This window comes from Lactuca saligna, chromosome 3 (genome assembly GCF_052625555.1).
Source record: "Lactuca saligna cultivar CGN05327 chromosome 3, ASM5262555v1, whole genome shotgun sequence".
NCBI lineage: Eukaryota > Viridiplantae > Streptophyta > Magnoliopsida > Asterales > Asteraceae > Lactuca > Lactuca saligna.
The window spans coordinates 187,862,956-187,884,181 of NC_136419.1; the positions used below are offsets into that span (position 1 = coordinate 187,862,956).

The 21,226-nt window shown below is 35.9% G+C and overlaps 1 protein-coding gene across 1 annotated transcript; it reads left to right on the plus strand.

Annotated features, from left to right (window-relative positions):
• The first annotated feature begins 2,586 nt into the window (after positions 1-2,586).
• LOC145037634 (1-aminocyclopropane-1-carboxylate oxidase homolog 1-like) lies at positions 2,587-3,989 on the plus strand. The gene is made up of 2 exons (XM_078986334.1): positions 2,587-3,494; positions 3,576-3,989. The coding sequence occupies exons 1-2, from the start codon at positions 2,655-2,657 to the stop codon at positions 3,825-3,827; spliced, it is 1,092 nt and encodes a 363-aa protein (XP_078842460.1). The 5' UTR covers positions 2,587-2,654; the 3' UTR covers positions 3,828-3,989.
• The last annotated feature ends 17,237 nt before the right edge of the window (positions 3,990-21,226 follow it).

Sequence of the window (21,226 nt, forward strand, 5' to 3'; positions counted from 1 at the left end):
AAACATCTCACAGGTTGTTGCAACCTTAGATGAATATCACAGAGACAATCATCCATCATACAACTCCTACTGGTGGGCTGACATTGTGGCCGTAGACCCACCGCTACTCGAAGGTAACTCACCTCGTAGTAGCTGCTGATCTGTGTGGGAATAGGCTGTCTGCTGCTGCTGCTACTCCGGAAATCCTCCGGCTGTAATTCCCACCAAACACTTAGTTAATTAATGATAACCGCCCTCAGGGTAAATTGCCCATTTACCCTTAACAAGTCATGAGTCAAGTCACAGTCAACTGCCAGTTGACCAGACTCGTCGAGTTGGCTTGTCGACTCGCCGAGTCCCTTTCTCTATACCCAAGTCTAATAGTCCTTCATCCTACTCTCCGAGTTGTATGAACAACTCGCCGAGTTCACCTTCATCCGAAGAACTCTCTAAGCTGTGACTCGCCGAGTTGTACGAACAACTCGTCGAGCTGTTCTTGAGACAAGAAGATTGCCATGAACTCGCCGAGTCATGACATTGACTCGCCGAGTTACTTCATGAGTGAGTCTGGCTTCCAACTCACTGAGTCATACCCTATAACTCACTACTCCAACTCGCAGTAACAAAAGGGAATAACCCTGGGACTCGCGACCCAACTCGCCGAGTCAGATGAACGACTCGCCGAGTCGGCCACATGCAAAAACCATACACGCGATTTTACTTGGATCCAACTCATGCCATTCATAGATCTGGGTTCCTAGGGCCTGGTTTACACGTAAAGTTTCCAACTTTACGTGTAGAAATGCATAGAATGGGGATTAGGGGAGAAATAATGGTTAAGAAGGTAGATCTAGGACATTCCATCCATTTACTCCCATAAAGGTTATAGATCTGAGCTCCTGGAGCTCAATATGACTAGTTCTAGTGGATACTCAACCTATTACGAATTCTACTTAATGCACAAGCTTGGAAAAAGTTCAAGGAGAGCTCAAAAGGTGCTCTAATGGGGTTTTAAGCATGCAAACATAATAGAGTAGAGATATACCTGAGAGAACTCTGAAATAGCACCAAGATATCTGGTCTCCTTCCCCTCTTCTTGCTCCACTCTCCTTCTTCTCCCAAAAACTTCAAGGAATTACTTGTAATACTAGTTGTAATAGCTATAGTAGGTCATTTTACAAGTTAAAATTTTGGCCCAAGCTTTCGTTCAATTTTTCGTTCTTTTACTATGTCGACTTGAAATCAGTCTTTCTTTACCATTAAACTTTTTAACAACTTATTTCAAAGTTTTTTACGAAAACCATAAACAAAAATTTGTAAAACCTTTTTAGTAAAAATTTTGAACTCTTTTTTTTTTTCTCACTTTTTGCAACTTTTTTACATTTTATAAAACTTTTATTTGAACGGTATTACAACATGTTTAGAACCTTTTAAAAAAAGTAAAAATAATTTTATAATAGTTTCACAATAAATAATAGGCTGAATATACAAATAGATTGAAACCCAAATAACAAACCAACATAAACAATGAATCAAACCCATAAAACAAACTTTCTTATTCGACCTATATTAATTCTTTATCCATATTAGATCTTTAAGCAGATCAAATAACAAAGTTCGTTTTATATGTTTCAATCTGTTATTTATGTTGTTTAGTTATAGATGTTTCGATCTATTTATTGTTTTGGTAATAAATTTTTTAACAAACATTCAATAAGATTTTAAAATGTTTTAAAGACGTGAAAAGTTTAAAATGTTATAATAAAGTTATAAGGAAATGTCATAAGAAAGTTTAGAAATATTGAACAAAAGGTTATAATTTTTTTATAAAAGGTTACCAAAAAATATTCTTAAACAAAGTAATTCATACAGAAAAACTACCTTTAGAAAGAATTTATAAAAATATAAAAGAAAAAACTAATTTTGGAAAAGATTTAAATTTTTTTTAAAAAATTAGGACCAAAATTGTAACAAAATTTAAAAGTTAGGCTAAAACTAAAAAAATATATAAATTGATATATTAAATCTACTGTAGCAGGTAAAAAAAAAAAATAGTTTTCAGTTTGACGCATTAAAATCATTTTTTTGCAAATTAAATATAGTGGCAATAGCTCTTTCAAAGAGAAAAATGGTGGTAGTATCTCTTTCAAAAAAATATATAGTGGCAATAGTTCGTTATAAAAACCAACGTTAACCATACTTTTTAATAATAATAAAATATTGACCATAAGGATTTATGTCAACCTTCACAAAGGGATTAACCTCCTATTTTTTGTTTTTATTATTTTTTATTTATTTAAAATAATGATAAATATTATTCAATTTAATTTAAATTTGATTGGAAACTTAAATTTATATTACCAACAGATAATGGGGACAATAAGAAGAAAAGTGGAGCTAAAACTATTCATGTTACATTTTGCCTTAAAGACTATTTTATAAATTTATTTTATTTTATTATTTATTTTTTAAAGATTCTCGATTTACAAAAATCCAAAACGAGGTATATCTGTAGGGACTATCCATAAAAGAATATAAAACACTAAAAAGGTCAAGTCGACCCGACAGATCTTGTTACCAGAAAGGTAGTTACCCGGTTTAATTTTTAAATCATTCATTGGAGTCACGCTTCATTGGCCCTGCCTAGACGTACAGTTATCTTAATATCTTCACAAATGGCTACCACCACAGCAACCGAAACCACAACTTCTTCACCTTCCTCAGCGTACGATCGACAACTGGAACTCAAAGCTTTCGACCAAACAAAAGCGGGTGTCAAAGGCCTCATCGACGCAGGAATCACACAGATCCCTCGCATCTTCATCCACCCACCAGAAACCTCCACCAAAACAACCACTGCTTTGGAGATTCCAGTCGTAGACCTCGGATCCACAGATAGAACATCAACGGTGCAGAAGATCCGTACAGCCTCGGAGAATCTTGGGTTTTTTCAAGTAGTGAATCACGGGATCCCTGTGAGTGTTATGGACGAGATGCTTCAAGGAGTTCGTAGATTTCACGAACAACATGTGGAGGTGAAGAAAGCGTTTTACACGAGGGATCTTTCGAGACCAGTGGTGTATAATTGCAATTTCGATCTGCTTAGTTCTCCTGCAGCGAACTGGGGAGACACCTTTTATTCATTTATGGCTCCATCACCTCCGCCACCTGAGGAATTGCCGGAGGTTTGCAGAGACATACAAATAGATTACTCGAATCGTGTGCTAAAACTTGGCCGCTTACTGTTCATGATGATCTCCGAGGCCTTGGGGTTGAACGCAAGTCACCTGGGAGATATGGACTGCGACAAGGTGCTTTTATTCGCTGGTCATTATTATCCGGTTTGTCCACAACCAGAGCTAACCATGGGTACAGCCAAACACACAGATGGTGGATTCATAACTGTGCTTCTACAAGATGAAATAGGAGGACTTCAAATCCTCAATCAAAACGAATGGATTGATGTTCCTCCAATTCGTGGTGCGCTTGTGATCAACATTGGAGATTTATTACAGGCAAGTAGTAAGTGTAGTTGAGCATGTGATTTTTACTGTGAACATTCGCTTTTGGAGTGTAATTGTGTTGAGGTTTTTCAGGTGATGTCGAATGACAAACTGAGGAGTGTGGAGCATAGAGTGGTGGCAAATAAGAATGGGCCGAGAGTTTCGGTGGCATGTTTCTTCGGATCCTCCGTAGCACCATCACAGAAGGTGTACGGACCTATTAAGGAACTTGTTTCAGATGACAACCCTCCGAGGTACAGAGAAACCACCGTTCATGAGTACAGTCAATATTCATTTTCTAAGGCCCTCGATGGTGTTCCTCGTTTGCTTCATTTGAAGCTTTAGATTATATTACAAATTTCAATATGCCCACTAAGATTTCCTTATCAAAAGCGTTGTGAAAATATGAAAAAAATTATGTTACTTTAGGGGATAAAAAAATATAAAAAATATATATTTTTAATTAGTTTGTTAATTTTAGTTAGGGTGGCAAATCGGACATCGAGTTGTGTTTTTGTCTAACACGACACGCCACGATAAGGTTTTTATATAACACGAACACGACACGACACAACACGATGTCGTGTTTTTTTAACTAACATGAAAACGAACCGATTAAATAGCGACAAACACGACACAACACGACAAAGATAACATAATAAAAAAAATTAGTTTATTTAATTAATATTTAATGATAAATAATACGAAAAACACGACAAACACGAAAAACACGACAAATAAATACTAATCTTGTCAATTTTGGGTCAAATTTTAAACACGGACACGAAACGACACGACATCCTGTTTTTTACACTTAACACGAACACGAATTCGAATTGCAGTTTCATCCCAATTTCGTTTCGTTTCGTGTATTTTTATCGTATGGTGTCAACAATCGCTAATTTTTATCGTGTGGTGTCAACAATTGACACCCCTAATTTTAGTAATGATTTTTTTATTATTTTTTTTTTATTTTTTTTTTTGTGCTTGTCATGCGAGCATGTTGATTGAGGATGGTAATTCCACACATTTAAACTCCTAGCATGCCAAAAAATATTGCTCCGTGTTGTGCTATTAACCTCCCAAGTAAATTTTGAGATAAGTTGATATGGATCGTTCAATTGGTAAAGTTTTACCATTTTTTTATATGCAATTTTTTTTATTCTTAGATTATCTTGTGAAAATGAAACAAATTATATATATATATATATATATATATATATATATATATATATATATATATATATATATATATATATATATATATATAGGGTTAGGTTCATTTGAGACCACCTATATTTTGTGAGACCATGAGACGTATTTTTTTTATTTTTCCATTTATTTTGCATTTTAAAATTATTTTTAGAATATGTACAGTGTAATATTCTATTTAGAATATTTCACGTATTTTAAAAAAAAAATAGAATTTTTTTTTATTTTTTTTTATATTTTTTTTTAGTTAATTCAAGTTCCGAAAATAATATTTAAAAAAAGAATTTTTAGATTTTTCCATTTATTTTGAATTTTAAAATTATTTTTTAGAATATGTCAGTGTAATATTCTATTTAGAATATTTCACGTATTTTTCAAAAAAAAAAAAAACGGAATTTTTTTTTATTTATATTTTTTTAGTTAATTCAAGTTCCGAAAATAATATTTAAAAAAAGAATTTTTGGATTTTTCCATTTATTTTGCATTTTAAAATTATTTTTAGATTTGGTCTCACGGTCTCACAAAATTAGAATGGTCTCAAATGAACCTGAATATATATATATATATATATATATATATATATATATATATTAAATCACAAGGACCTTAGCATCAGTAATTTTTTAGCCTTTAGTTTTTTGCCGACTAATCTCTGGTGAATTTGATATTTTCTGTCCTTAAAGTCAAAACTTTTACATTTTTGTGTTTTGATTAGGCTTTTGTGCCTTTATGTTTTTGCGACAAATCTTTATTAACTTTTACACTTTTAGTCTATGCAGTTAAAAGTTTTACATTTTTGTGTTTTTGCCACAAATCTTTAATGAATTTGATACTTTTCATCCCTGTACACAAAACTTTTACATTTTGACATAAAAAACACAAAAACCTTCTTTTGAATTTTGTCACTATATATTCCCAACTTTGACAACTTTAACATTATTACCACAATATTTTTGAATTTTATCCACCAATGTACCTTCTTTTAGTGTACACTTTTAACATCTAATTTTAGTGGTTGTCGATTTTCTCCAATATTTTTTGTGATTTACAATTTCAGCATATATCTTTTTCTCATATTACCTCAAAAGCGGCGTAGCCGCGGGTTCTTTACTAGTTATAAGAATATCATCCCAATAGAAGCCAAATTTAACTATTACAATATTAGGGAAGTTAATGGGTCGTGCTAATCATACCCAAGGAGGCATCTTTAGGAAATTCTACAAAACTCATAAACAAGTGAAAGTACATGCTATGCTATAACAGGTTAAAAGTAAAGTACTTTGTCATATATTTTTTTTAAGTCTTGCTATGATTCACTTTATTTAAAGAAATAACATCATAAATGGTCCCTGTGGTGTTTCCAGATCTGAAGTTTAGTCCCTGTGGTTTAAAAACATCATAGATGGTCCCTGTGCTTTCAAAACTTTTGACGATTGGTCCTTATTGCTAACTCCGTTAAGTTTGTCCGTTAACTGACGGACATTTTCGTCATTTCACCACCATAGGGACCATTTTCTTTTATTTAAAAAATATAAAAAATAGTATGCAGAGAGGATCCATCCTCTCTCTCTATCTCTCTTTCTATCTCTCTCTCTCCCTCTCTCTCGTTCATACATCACACAACACAACACAAACACAAATGCCTCCATTCTTTTCATGTTTTCGACTCCTCAAGCACTCCCCTGCTCGCCGTCAATTAGCATCCCTAACATTGTGAAGCCATTGTCCAAAGAGCTTCGCACCTACCGGCTCACCGAAGAGCTTCGCGTCCCACAAATTATCACTACAACTATCAATATTTATAAAGATGTATTATTTGAAGATACTTTCCAGAATTTCATATACAAATTTTAAGAGGAAAAAGTGAAGATTCATAATACATAATTGTCGATTGTCCATGTATGGATCTAAATGATTTTATGACTTTTTTGAAACTGTTCAGTAGATTAGATCAGAAGTCTATTCCCACCATTAACCAAAACGTCTACAATACTTCTTACAAACATGTGTCATTCTTCATGTGCTTTTACTATGCTCAAGTAGCATTATCTAACTTCGATTTGGGAAAAGTGATTACTAGGACTGTAGCTTCTCTTGATACGAAGTTGACGAATATCTAAAAATACAAAGATTGTAAGATTGTTCTTAAACCTTGGGGATTAGTCTACTTGGTCAAGAAACATAATGGTCCTACTACAAAGGCATTTTTTCAAGATGATAAGGAAAGGCTTCCAAAAATACAATTTAAAATCATATTTTCCATGTTACAACTTCTTATACAAATTTAGAGAAGCATTGGAAAGAGATTATGGAACATTTAAACTTATGGCATGCGGTTAGAAAAATCTCTTCTCAGTATCACTTATTTTTGTAAGCAAATTTTGGAAAATGAAAGAGTTGTCACAAAGGGGAAGTCCATAGAGTTAAAAATATGGTGTGACTTATCCGAAGCTCAATGTTGTTTCCAAAGTTGTATTTTGAAGATGATTACTGAAGTGGTATTGTGAAGACCTTGATACCAAAGTAGTTTGTAGAGCATATTTAAACTCATTCTGTATACGTTCATCATTTGTACTAAATGTTCCTAACAGAAGGTGTATCTTAGTTTGAGCATGTACTTGGAACATACCACATGTGCATGTCTACATGTTAATGTATGATTATTCCTAATCGCAACAACCTTGTATTGATAAATAAAGGTTCCTGTCTTAGAACTATGTATGTTATCTAATTCACATTGTGTTTAAATGACTTGGATTATTAGGTTTATTCTATGCACTTTGTTGTTGATCAATCAATTAAGCTTTAAAGTTATATTTAAACTAGGCATGGAAATTTCACCAGACCTAGTGGGGAACTCGGTTTACCTATCCCAATCAGGTATATGTATTTCTGTGTTTTGATTAAGTTTTAAAGTTACATTTTTCTTCCCTAAAGTCAAAACTTTTACATTTTTGTGTTTTGATTAAGTTTTGTGCCTTTAGGTTTTTGCCACAAATCTTTAGTAACTTTGACACTTTTAGTCCTTGTAGTCAAAAAGTTTTACATTTTGGTGTTTTTGGCACAAATCTTTAATGAATTTGACACTTTTTGTCATTGTACTCAAAACTTTTACATTTTGACATAAAAAACACAACAACCCTCCTTTTGAATTTTTCCACTATATTTTCCCAACTTTGGCAACTTTAACATAATTTTCATAACATTTTTGAATTTTCTGCACCAATGTCCCTTCTTTTGGTTGTACACTTTTAACATATAATTATAGGGGCTGTCGATTTTTTCCCATATTTGTCATGATTTACAATTTCAACATATATCTTTTAAAGTTTGCCGATTTTTCTAATATTACCTCAAAAGCAGCGTAGCCACGGGTTCTTTACTAGTTGATTGAAGGGTAAATATTAAGGGTACCAAGTATATTTGCATGGTTATTCACACCTTGTTTTGTGATCCTCGACATCCCAATCACAAAACCTGAGATGGAACAATCGAGATTGAAACATGTCATTGAAAAGTTCAATGAATCTCAAAAGATCTAGGAGTTTCAAATCCAATTAAAACCTAATATATTATTTCGTTTTTCATGGTGGAAATTGGTGAATCGTCATTCGCCTACCTTCAAATATTCTATAGCTTGGATTACGACATCCCTCTTTCAAGTTATAAAATATTGTGTTGGGTCTTAGCCTTAATATTTCATATTGGGTGTTATATTAAAGACTTTAAATCAACTATATTGAATATCTCCCAAAAGATGTATGGTTCAGACAGCTATTATCTTCCCCAAAACTCTTGGAACAAGTTTTCCTAATGAAGATGATGTCCCAGCAATTATTCTTCACTCCCTCTACCTCTTCTAATTATTCTCCTTAACCTACAAGTTCAAGGTCACTCAAACCCTATTGGCAAGAAAGGTCAATGTGTGCTCACATCTTGGAGATGACATCACATATTGACAAGCCTGGAGAGTTAGGTGTCAAAGTCTTGAGAAAGTTGGTTGTTCAATCACTTTCTATGTCACATAGTGAGTTCCTTTGGGACTACTATGTAACAGACTATGACATGACCCTTAATGTTCGTATCTATTTGCCTGGTGATGCTAAATCATCAATGATTTCGAGCACTGGTAAAGCAAATTTGATTAGTATATCAACTTCCCAAACTACCATGGACATTGACAATTGGTAACATTGGATATCCAGAAAAGCTTTCTCTTCCCAATGGAAAGGGATTGGCTATAGTCAACTCGGTTGACCAAATGGTAAAGAGAAAGTCAAGTATGAGATAGTCCATTGCACCATTCCCAAAGGGTCCATATGTTTCTGTTGCTAAAGGAAGGGGCATTGGCTGCGAAGCTGCCTTAACTAACTGAAAGATCTGAGAGAAGGTCTAGTAAAAAAACTTGAGTCTACTTTAGGTAAGTCCGCTATCTAACTCTCTTAAGTTCTATTTGAAGATTCTTGATACATTTTTAATGTATGACAGGATTAAGCAAAGGGAAGGGAACTTCGAAAAAGAGTATGCTGAATCTGAACACGAAGATGGATTTCAGTCACATGGTTTGAAGATTGGATTCTTGAGTTACTACTTAGAGAGTTATGATAATTTGCTAGGAAATATGTCATAACATAGTTTCCATTTAAAGTTGCATTGTAAGGAAAGTTTTTCCATATTTGATAAATAAATAATTATTTTTATTTTATATATCCTTGCAATGGCACTTATGGAAAATTGATGTTTGTATATTTCCAGCAATAATGAAAATATGAACGGGATTCTTTCATTTATGGTAGTGTCTAAATTTACCAAATAAGGAAAGATTCTCATCACCTAAGGTTTCAGTTGGATAGAAACTTGGAAATCATGCAAGTTGCATAGTATGATGAATGAGAATTCTCATCTTTGAAAAATTAAGATTAATTCCTTGTTCATGTGTATATGTGAGTCAAGTGAAGGACTAAGGGATTGAGTACACATTCTAGTGCACTGATCAAGTCCACCACAAAAGATCGATAAGAATATTCGTAATGATTTACTAAAGACTAGTAATAGGTTATACTTACAAGTTTAAGTATAATTTTGAAACATTGGAAAAGTTTCGATGTATGGAAAAACGAATGCGAAGAATAAAATTAGATAGAAGGATAAAAGTTTAATCTGAAAAGATGTCACACCCCAAAACTGGAACGGCGGAAATGTTTGGGGGTGGAGGACGTCATGTTAAGTATCACGAGATATGTATATGGTAAGCAATTAATGAACAACCATTTCATTTAGAAAGAAAGTGTTTACAATGTGTGTGTTCACAAAACATAGAAGTCATAAACAAATAACAAAACAAGACTTGAAGCTGTAATGCTCCATCTTCTGAAGTCCCAGTACGAGCACCTGTCTAATAGTCTCCTGAGAATACAAGTTATTTGAAAGAGTTGATCACTAATTAAGCTGGTGAGTTCATAAGATTTTAGTGACGTGAGTAAGCTGTAAAAATGTAGAAAATGTATATGTAAAAGTGATGTAAGTTGTAAGTTCTGTTTTGAAAAGTTCGCCTGTTCCTCTAGAAAATCCTATATTTCCTACTTTCATGGAAGTTAAGTAAAATGACACTACAAGCCTTTCTATGCATACTAAGTGGGTACAAGTTATATATACTTAGAGTAAATAAACAATCGATTGTGCGCATCTATCCTAAACTCACAACCCAACGGGTAACAACAAATAAGGCGGATAGCACACATTCCATTGGCTGTTAGATCATCGTCATATATAACCTTGGTGTACTCACTTGTTACTCATGGAGTTATTTGTAATGGTTCCTTTATATCTAATGGAGAGTTCTTTTAAGAAAACCTATTTTTCTTATAATAAAATAATGACTACGGTGATTACTTTTATAATCGCTTTGTTTATACTGCTATATATAATCTGATATCGGGTAGATGGTTAATTGGGGGAATCTGTCGTAAGCCCACATCCAACGGGAACATGACATTGGGGGAAGACACACATTTAACTATCTATTGTATATTAGTTTTATATATATAAACATGGCGTATAAACTAAGGTGTTATAGAGTTAACTCACCTAAAGTCTCTAAAACTGTACTGGCTTAATAAAATGGATTAAGCCCTTTTCTAGGAAAATCTCTAGTTTTGTATACCAAAAATACTGAATTTGATAAGTAAGTTTTGTACTAGAATAACTGTGTGTTGACTTTGTGCCCTATGACTAGATCCATACCTGGTACCCTTATGATGTCTTAATGTATACTAAGCATATATATGTATATATATATATATATATATATATATATATATATATATATATATATATATAGATTCGGGTAGATAATATATTGGGTAACCTCGGTGCAAGCCCACATCCAACGGGAACATGAATTACAGTGAAGAGCACATATCCTATTAGCTGTCGAAATCTACTAGCATATAGGTATCCTATAGCGTATACATGAAGGAATCATAAAGTTAGCATCATGATTCTATCCTTTAATTGTGGCCTTCTACCAAGGCATATTCCGTTCTGTGTTAAACCCGACTGTTCCTTTGTTAAATGTAAAAGTATATTCTCCCTAGTTTATAACTATCTTGACTAGAAAATAGATCAACTTTCAAGTGGTATTGTCACTTTATGAAAGTAATGGGAAAAGTAAGTACACATATGTTGTTTATAATGACCTGCGGATGTACTAATAACCTAAAAGCATATTTGTCTTGTTACGGTCATAATGTGAAAGCTAGAACCCCTACTAAACGCTCTCAATGGAAAAAGATTAAGGGAACCAACCGCGACCCCAACAAATGTATGCAAGCCATGTAATTCACATTAAAGTTATATGATCATGTATATCCAATATAACTATCACTAATGCATTAGTTATTCATTGGTATGATTAGATCCTGTTTGTGTGTTCTCATGCTATAGCAACTTAACTTGTTCTGTTCTATTATGGTATTGTTTAATTCTCTTCACTATTCGTTCTGTTCTGGTATTGCTTGATTCTCTGCATTGTTCGTTCTGTTCTGCCATTGATTCTTTGTGTGCTTCATTGTACTAGAAGTAATGAATAGCATTCTCCTAAACTATACCTATAATAGTTTACTAATGCTCTACTTGGACTGTTACTAAAAAGACTCATTTTTCTACTAAGTTATGCTCTTTCTTTAAAAATGGTGTTTTGTATAACTATAAAGTAACATAACTTTTAACGAGTTTTGAAATGTTTTAACAACTTATAAATAACATAAGTAACATTTTGAAAGATGTTTAATAACAAACATTTACATAATTATCATTATGTCCAACCTGTATTCCCCCCTTAAAACAGTTAAAATAGTTAAAAGATTCATTATGAGGTATGAACTCTCATGATGTGGGTGATTCAAACGGTTATGCGTGTAAGGATGAGAAGTTCCACGAATGAAGTCCCGAGACACAATAAGTCCTAAATGATATATAAGGACACATATTGACATGAATATAGTGTTTATAAACAACTATATGAAAGGAAACACCTTCCGGGACTAGGAAAGACCTTGACCAAGTGTTGGAATCACATGTGATTCAACAAAGGAAGGTAAAATGGCACTCACATGAGTTTACTACCATGGGTTTATGGCCCAAGGGAGCTTACGGCCATAAACTCATAGCTACCCATGTGTAAGTGCAAGTTTGAAGGCTAGGGAATGATTTAGGGACCTTAGCTCTATTCTAGGATGAGGAAAATCACCTTATTTGGAGTTTTGGAGGTGTTTACAGCCCTAATGAGTTTACAACTGTAAACTCATGGCTATTTATGTCTATGAGGGTCCTAAAGGTCATAAGGGAGCATCCTAAATTCATGTCTAAGCCTTAGGAAGTGTTAGTGGCATCAAAACACCCATAACTTGAGTTTTCGGCCCATGGACCATTTGGTCATGTGTTTGCGGCTGTAATCACCTATGGGTGATGGTATTTTGATTTTTTTGAGTCCTAAACATATCAAGGTAAAGTGATAGGCCAGTCTCTTGGCTTAAGGAAGGCATTTAGGGCATTTTGGCACCTTAAAATGGACTTCACGGCCCAAGAACATCCTTGGTCGTGAACTCATTTCTAGCCTTTGTTTCTTAATGATTTTGAGGTTTAAACAAGCCACGGTGAGTCTCTAGGTTCAGCTCCAAGGTTTGGAGGGACATTGGGCACACTTTGGCCCTTTATTTAGTGTTCACGGTCCAAGAGGATCTTGGGCCGTGAACACGATTTCCTTGGTGTTTTGGCTTATTTTTCATGTTATCAAGGCATATATTACAATTTAATACACTCTAGGGTTGAAGTACTTACAATTGGGGGCAAGCGGGTGAAGATCCTTGAGAGAGAATTCAGGTTTTCTCTAGTTGGAAATGTAAGAAATGAATTCCAAATGGCTAAGTTTTCCTTATATAGTCTTGAGGGTTTTTGGCAGAAAATATTTTATTCAGGCATTGAACTCTAATATCAACGAGTTCTGAGAAAAACAGAGTTGCACATTACCCTAGTGCATCCTCTCTCCTGATATCTCTAGAGCACTAACTTTAAAACACTCAAACTTATCCCAAAAGTTTGAGAGTTAGCAGAAACAATTTTGACTTCAATTGTAGTGGATGGTTTTACTGAATGGAAATTTTGGGGTTGTCACATCATCCCCCCATTAGAATAAATTTCATCCCGAAATTAGCTCTCTTAACATTACTACTGGGGTTGAGCTCCTCTGCTTTGTAGTATACTCACTCGTAGACCTGGCAACTTTTCCCTGATGTTCTTGATAGGATTCATACTTGGTCCATCTATCATAACCTCGTGTATACAAGCCATATATGATTAAGATTAGTAGGACTGTCGGATGTGCGACTCTGCCCCAGATCCACAACCTAATGGGGAAACAGGAGATAGGGTGGAAACATACACACTAGATCTGCGTAATCATACTCATATACCACCCTTGCGTATACATTCAAAAATAATAGGCAGGTTGTATTCATCCATAGCCTCTATGCTCGAACTTGGTCTATTGGACGAGTGGTATTTCGTGACGGTCTGCGGACGTCTGACGATAAGACTTCAGAGGACAAAGTACTTTTCGCACGAGTACTTCGGGGGTTTAGAATGCGAAAGATAAAATTTCTGATTCAGGTCGGACTTTCGATATGAATGATGAAAGTTTCGAGAACTTGCCGATCGAGGGGATAGAAATATATGAACTCAATATGTTGAGGACCACGCCAACTCATGACGAAAGAAAACAACGGACTCTATACCGAACAAAGTTTTGGTCAAATGAAAGAAACGTCTGACAAACAACGATGTATCCCTGGTATGCTTGGTACTATACTCCTAATATGTTCAACAATGTACTCCTTGTAACTGTTCTCGTGTTTCCTGTTTTCTATTTTGAAATTAACACTCCTATGTATCGTACCGTTATGTGCGCATACATACAAATAAAAGTGCTTTACTTGCTGAAGGGATACTTTTATACCATGATCCTCCATGGTGCCACTACCATCGCCCGTCATATACAAGTTGTGGATACTTAAGATGAGCCAGACAGTCGACTGGGCATCTCTGCCTCAAATCCTCAACCAATTAAGGAAAGGGGACCTAAGCGGAGTCACTCACTCTAAATCTGCAACATCTTAGTTGCACACAACCCTGATGTATATGGTGAGTCATAATAGCTTCTCTAAGGGATCTTTTAGTTCTCTTGAATATTACAGCCTATTTCAACATGTGAGTTGTTATAGTTACTTTTAAGTGTCATCCCCAAATTTTAAACTTATATGAATATAAATTAATTTTAAAAGTAATTACTATTTTGAAAACGTACCACTACTCGTCGACGACTCCGTGGTAGATGCTCTTGCTGTGATCATCAGAATACGTCCATCCGTACCTGAGTTCTTGATTACTGAGCAGTTCCTCTGATTGTGTCCAGTCTTACCACAGCCATAGCAGGCTTGGTTTTCTTCAGCTCTGAGGACTTGGGAGATTGGTTGAGCCGGTGCCCTGCAGTAACGGACTGTGTGTCCCTTTTTGTGGAAGTTTAGACACTGCATTTCCCAGCACACTCCAGTGTGGTGAAAGTTGCATTTTCCACACTTTGTAAGGTTTCCATCATAACGACTGGCAGGTGCTGAAGCAGTAGGCGTCGTAGCAGCGTACATAGTACTCACTCGTTGCTCTTGTGGGGTGTCTTGTGTTGTTCGCTTCTTATTTCTCTTGTTCTCCAACTCCTGATTATAGTCCTCTTCCCTTGATGACTCGGGAATAGGGACTTTTACGCTGTGGCGGACTCCATGATCGATGAGTCGCTGAGCCAAGCGTTTAGCACTAGCAAACGTGGCTGGGTTAGAAGACAACACATTTCCTTGGGTCGGAGCAGTCATACCCAAAATGTATCTTTCTATCTTCTTGCTTTCCGAGGTAATCATCTCGGGGCATAGCGCTGCTAGTTCGCTGAACCAGTCGGTGTAGGTCACTATGTCTGAGCCGACCATAGTGAGATCCCACAGCTCTTGTTCCAACTTTTGAATCTCGCCTAACGGGCAATATTCTTCCCGCATTAACTCTTTTAGGCTTTCCCGACCTATTGAGTTTGCCACCGATAGGGTCAGTGACTTAACATGGCTGTTCCACCATGTTAGGGCCTTGCCATCGAAGGTGCAGGAAGCAAACTTCACTTTGCATCCTTCTGGGTATAAACAGATTTCAAAAAATGACTCTGTTTTCTCGAACCATTGCATGAGGGCAATGACTCCTTCAGTCCCTTTAAAGGAAAATGGTTGGCATCTAGTGAACTCCTTGTAGGAGAACTCTCCCTAGCGCACAGGGACCTCACCTTGAGTAAGATCGGTAGGCGTTTTACCTCCACCTGTATTGATGGGGTGATATTGTGCCATGGTTGTTGCCACAACCGCGGGCACTGCAGCGTTCAAAGTTGCTGCATCGATTTGTGGAGAAGGTGCGGGAGTTATCGGTGTAACGTGTCTAGGTGAACTCCTTGTAGGTCACTATGTCTGAGCCGACCATAGTGAGATCCCACAGCTCTTGTTCCAACTTTTGAATCTCGCCTAACGGGCAATATTCTTCCCGCATTAACTCTTTTAGGCTTTCCCAACTTATTGAGTTTGCCACCGATAGGGTCAGTGACTTAACATGGCTGTTCCACCATGTTAGGGCCTTGCCATCGAAGGTGCAGGAAGCAAACTTCACTTTGCTTCCTTCTGGGTATAAACAGATTTCAAAAACTGATTATGTTTTCTCGAACCATTGCATGAGGGCAATGACTCCTTCAGTCCTTTTAAAGGACAATGGTTGGCATCTAGTGAACTCCTTGTAGGAGAACTCTCCCTAGCGCACAGGGACCTCACCTTGAGTAAGATCGGTAGGCATTTCACCTCCACCTGTATTGATGGGGTGATATTGTGCCATGGTTGTTGCCACAGCCGCGAGCACTGTAGCGTTCAAAGTTGTTGCATCGATTTGTGGAGAAGGTGCGGGAGTTATCGGTGTAACGTGTCTAGGTGATCTGCGAGGAGGCATCTTTGCTAAAAGAAAACAAAGATGAGATGGAATAAGTCTATAGAAACGGACACAAGCCGAAAGCTGAAAAGACAAGGTTATCCTAGTTTTGGATGTATCGGGTCCTGACTTCCACAGGGTTCTAGGAACAATTCATAAATGAGTCTATACCAAATAAAATCTATGAATTGGAAATAACTATCCTTGAATGAATATATGTTTCATGAATAACTGTTACCAGCTGCATGTAAGAAAATAATTTTAACACATGTAATGTGAGCAGTGTTTCCACTTGCTCGATAAATTAACCAAATTAATATTTATTAGTGTGACGCGTAAGACGTTTTGGTTACTTCGGCTGATCTTTCCTTGAAATCTTCTCGTGAATTTGTCCTTGTTCCTCCTGAACTCTTCTGTTGTCTGCTATGAGGAAGTGGTTACGTTTATTTGGGCTTGTCGTACGAGAATGAAAGTGACTAAAGAACCTATGAGCTTTTAAGGTAGCTTTATGGGGTGATCCTTACGGAATCCTCCTATAATTGTACAAGGTACATGTAACAGACCGAAATCCAAGTACCCCTCTATTTAGCCCTTCATCTTTGAATTGTTGCCATTTAGGGTTTTGCATGCTGGGCGAGTACGCTGGGCGTACAAGGAGTACGCTGTGCGTACTCGCGCGCTTCATTTAAACGCGTTCACCCTCGGGTACGCTGGGCGTACCCAAGGTTACACTGGGCGTAACCGTTCCAGACACAAAAACCCTAATTATGATGGTTGGCTATAAAAGGAATGTGATGGCTTGATTCCCCAACCATCATCCCTCAGAAAGAGACCCTAAGAGAGTGCTTATTCGTTCCAAGTCCATTTGTGAGTGTTCTAAGCTTGGTGGTGCCATTTCAAGGTAGCAAAGAAGAAGAATAGTTTATTGGGAAGGCTAGTAGTTGGTGTTCAAGGGTAGATCCGGGCTTTGCAGAGGTTGGAGCTTCATTCTAAGGTAAAAAGTTCGGATCTTGACATATAGTTCTTGTGATATGCTTTAAGTGCCATTTTCTAGGGTTTCGGTCCCAAAGGTGGAGACATTATGAGCAAATGGTCTCCATTAGCTTAGATCCATCATATTTCTAGTCTATTTGAGTTGTAGACTCATAAAAATGTAATCTTGGACGTGAATGTTTAACATGCATGAGATCTAGATCCTTGAGTTGGAATAGAAAGATGTTAAGGAGTGAAGGAGCCTTTACAGCCATGCCAAGGCTCAAAGGTTTCGACATTATGGGTAAAGATGCTTAAATAAAGCCGGATCTAGAAGTTTAAGTAATGGCTTAACCGATTAAGACCAAAAATAAAGAGTGTTTAGAACTGAAGGTTATGCTGGGCGTAACTCCCAGTACGCGCAGTGTACTGGGTGGAGACCCCGATTTCTAGGTTGGCGATGTACGCCCCACGTACTGGAATGTTTACTTTTGTTGACTTTTAGGGTTTTGGTCAACATGTGGACTTTGAGTCAAGGAAGGGTAAAATGGTCTTTTACCCTCTAAGGAATGATGATAAGGGGTAAAGTCTAGTTGTGGAAGTCTATATTAATTAAAATAATATTCGTTATGATTAGGCGAAGTTGAGTCTTCGTTAGGATTTAGAGATAGTGAGTACGTGAGATTCTAGACATTCCACGAGGTGAGTTTTCTCACTATACTGTACCCGGAAGGGTTTTATTGTGTGACTGGAAGGTCGGATATGTTATGAGTTGTATGTGCTGTATATGATAAGTTAATCGTTTGTATGTGCTATGTATGCTATGTTTGATATGGGCCGAAAGACATTATGTTATGGGCCGGAAGGCATATATGTTATGAGCCGGAAGGCGTTGTGATGTGGACCGTAAGGTTGATGCAGGTAGGACCGGAAGGTTTACCGAGTCGGGACGAAAGTCCCCTGAGACACATGGACCGGAAGGTCAGGGCTTGGAAAGGCGTATGTGCGTAAGTAGTATTTTGGGGAACTCACTAAGCATTTATGCTTACGGTTGTTGTGTTATGCGTTTCAGGTACTAGCGAGGACCGTGGGAAGGCACTGGCGTGATTGTACACACTGACGAAGGAAATGTTTTACGATCGTGGGATGTATTTTGTTACAATGACATTTGTCACACATATGATTTCAGAATATTAAATGTTGGTTTTTGATGTTTGCAAAAATGAAAAATTGTTTTGAAAATTCACGTTGTTACAATACACCAATTTGTATTGTATATAATTGAAGATCAAATAGACCTTCAAATAATTGATCCCACCTCAACACTACTTCCTTAAAAGGAATGGATAGCAAAGCGTCGGTCACAGATTCTATGTCTATAAGATCTTGATTATATATAAAACTTTATGAATATACCATGTAAGATTATAGATCTATCTGCAAGGGTCTTTTAAGTTATCACATAATTTATTTATTTGGACTAAAATACTCCTATAGTATTCTAACGTAATGTACTTGGTATGTTCTAAACTTTGTTACCGCGCTATCGTATCATAGAATACTCCCATAGTACTCTAACTCTAACTGTACTTGTTCTGGCGTTCTCTTGGCTGGTGTTTCGGTAAGTTTTAACTCTGTTGTAACACCACATCATTCCCAAACACATGTCGGTCCCATCTAGAATGAATATAGTTGATTAGGCTATACTGATCCTAGCTATGATTGAATAATTGTTCAGGTTGACGACAATGTCCAACCTTTAAATACCTTTAGTTCTGTTCTCCACGTGACCCTAGTTCTATTATGTACATGTATGAGCAAGTAGGTATATTTTTATAACTTGTAATTATACTGTAAAATATATCATTATCCAGAGCACTTAAGCCCCATTGTATTTATAGACGTATATCATTTATCAGTTGATACACTTAGTTCACTATAAACAATGCTCGGATACCAATCTGTCACACCATCAAACCGGAACGGCGGAAATGTTCACGGGTGGAGGACGTCATGTTAAGTATCACGAGATATGTATATGGTAAGCAAGTAATGAACAACCATTTCATTTAGAAAGAAAGTTTTTACAATGTGTGTGTTCACAAAACATAGAAGTCATAAACAAATAACAAAAAAAGACTTGAAGCTGTAATGCTCCATCTTCTGAAGTCCCAGTACGAACACCTGTCTAATAGTCTCCTGAGAATACAAGTTATTTGAAAGAGTTGATCAGTAATTAAGCTGGTGAGTTCATAAGATTAGAATGATGTGAGTAAGCTGTAAAAATGTGGAAAATGTATATGTAAAAGTGATGTAAGTTGTAAGTTCTGTTTTGAAAAGTTCACCTGTTCCTCTAGAAAATCCAATATTTCCTACTTTCATGGAAGTTAAGTAAAATGACACTACAAGCCTTTCTATGCGTACTAAGTGGGTACAAGTTATATATACTTAGAGTAAATAAACAATCGATTGTGCGCATCTATCCTAAACTCACAACCCAACGGGTAACAACAAATAAGGCGGATATCACACATTCCATTGGTTGTTAGATCATCTTCATATATAACCTTGGTGTACTCACTTGTTACTCATGGAGTTATTTGTAATGGTTCCTTTATATCTAATGGAGAGTTCTTTTAAGAAAACCTATTTTTCTTATAATAAAATAATGACTACGGTGATTACTTTTATAATCGCTTTGTTTATACTGCTATATATAATCTGATATCGGGTAGATGGTTAATTGGGGGAATCTGTCGTAAGCCCACATCCAACGGGAACAGGACATTGGGGGAAGACACACATTTAACTATCTATTGTATATTAGTTTTATATATATAAACATGGCGTATAAACTAAGGTGTTATAGATTTAACTCACCTAAAGTCTCTAAAACTGTACTGGCTTAATAAAATGTATTAAGCCCTTTTCTAGGAAAATCTCTAGTTTTGTATACCAAAAATACTGAATTTGATAAGTAAGTTTTGTACTAGAATAACTGTGCGTTGACTTTGTGCCCTATGACCTGATCCATACCTGGTACCCTTATGATGTCTTAATGTATACTAAGCATAGATATATATATAGATTCGGGTAGATAATATATTGGGTAACCTTGGTGCAAGCCCACATCCAACGGGAACAGGAATTACAGTGAAGAACACACATCCTATTAGCTATCGAAATCTACTAGCATATAGGTATCCTATAGCGTATACATGAAGGAATCATAAAGTTAGCATCATGATCCTATCCTTTAATTGTAGCCTTCTACCAAGGCATCTTTCGTTCTGTGTTAAACCCGACTGTTCCTTTGTTAAATGTAAAAGTATATTCTCCCTAGTTTATAACTATCTTGACTAGAAAATAGATCAACTTTTAAGTGGTATTGTCACTTTATGAAAGTAATGGGAAAAGTAAGTACACATATGTCGTTTATAATGACATGCGGATGTACTAATAACCTAAAAACAGATTTTTTTTTTAATTACGGTCATAATGTGAAAGCTAGAACCCCTACTAAACATTCTCAATGGAAAAAGATTAAGGGAACCAACCGTGACCCCAGCAAATCAATGCAAGCTGTGTAATTCACATTAAAGTTATATGATCATGTATAGCCAATATAACTATCACTAATACGTTTGTGAATCATTGGTATAATTAGATTATGTCTGTGTGTTCTCATGCTATAAGAACTTAACTTGTTATGTTCTGTTCTCGTATTGTTTGATTCTCTTCACTGTTCGTTCTGTTCTGGTATTGTTTGATTCTCTGCATTGTTCGTTCTGTTCTGGCATTGATTCTTTGTGTGCTTCATTGTACTAGAGGTAATGAATAACATTCTCCTAAACTATACCTATAATATTTTACTAATGCTCTACTTAAACAGTTATTGAAAAGACTCATTTCTCTACTAAGTTATGCTCTTACATTAAACACGGAGTTTTGTATAACTATAAAGTAACATAACGTTAAACGAGTTTTGAAATGTTTTGACAACT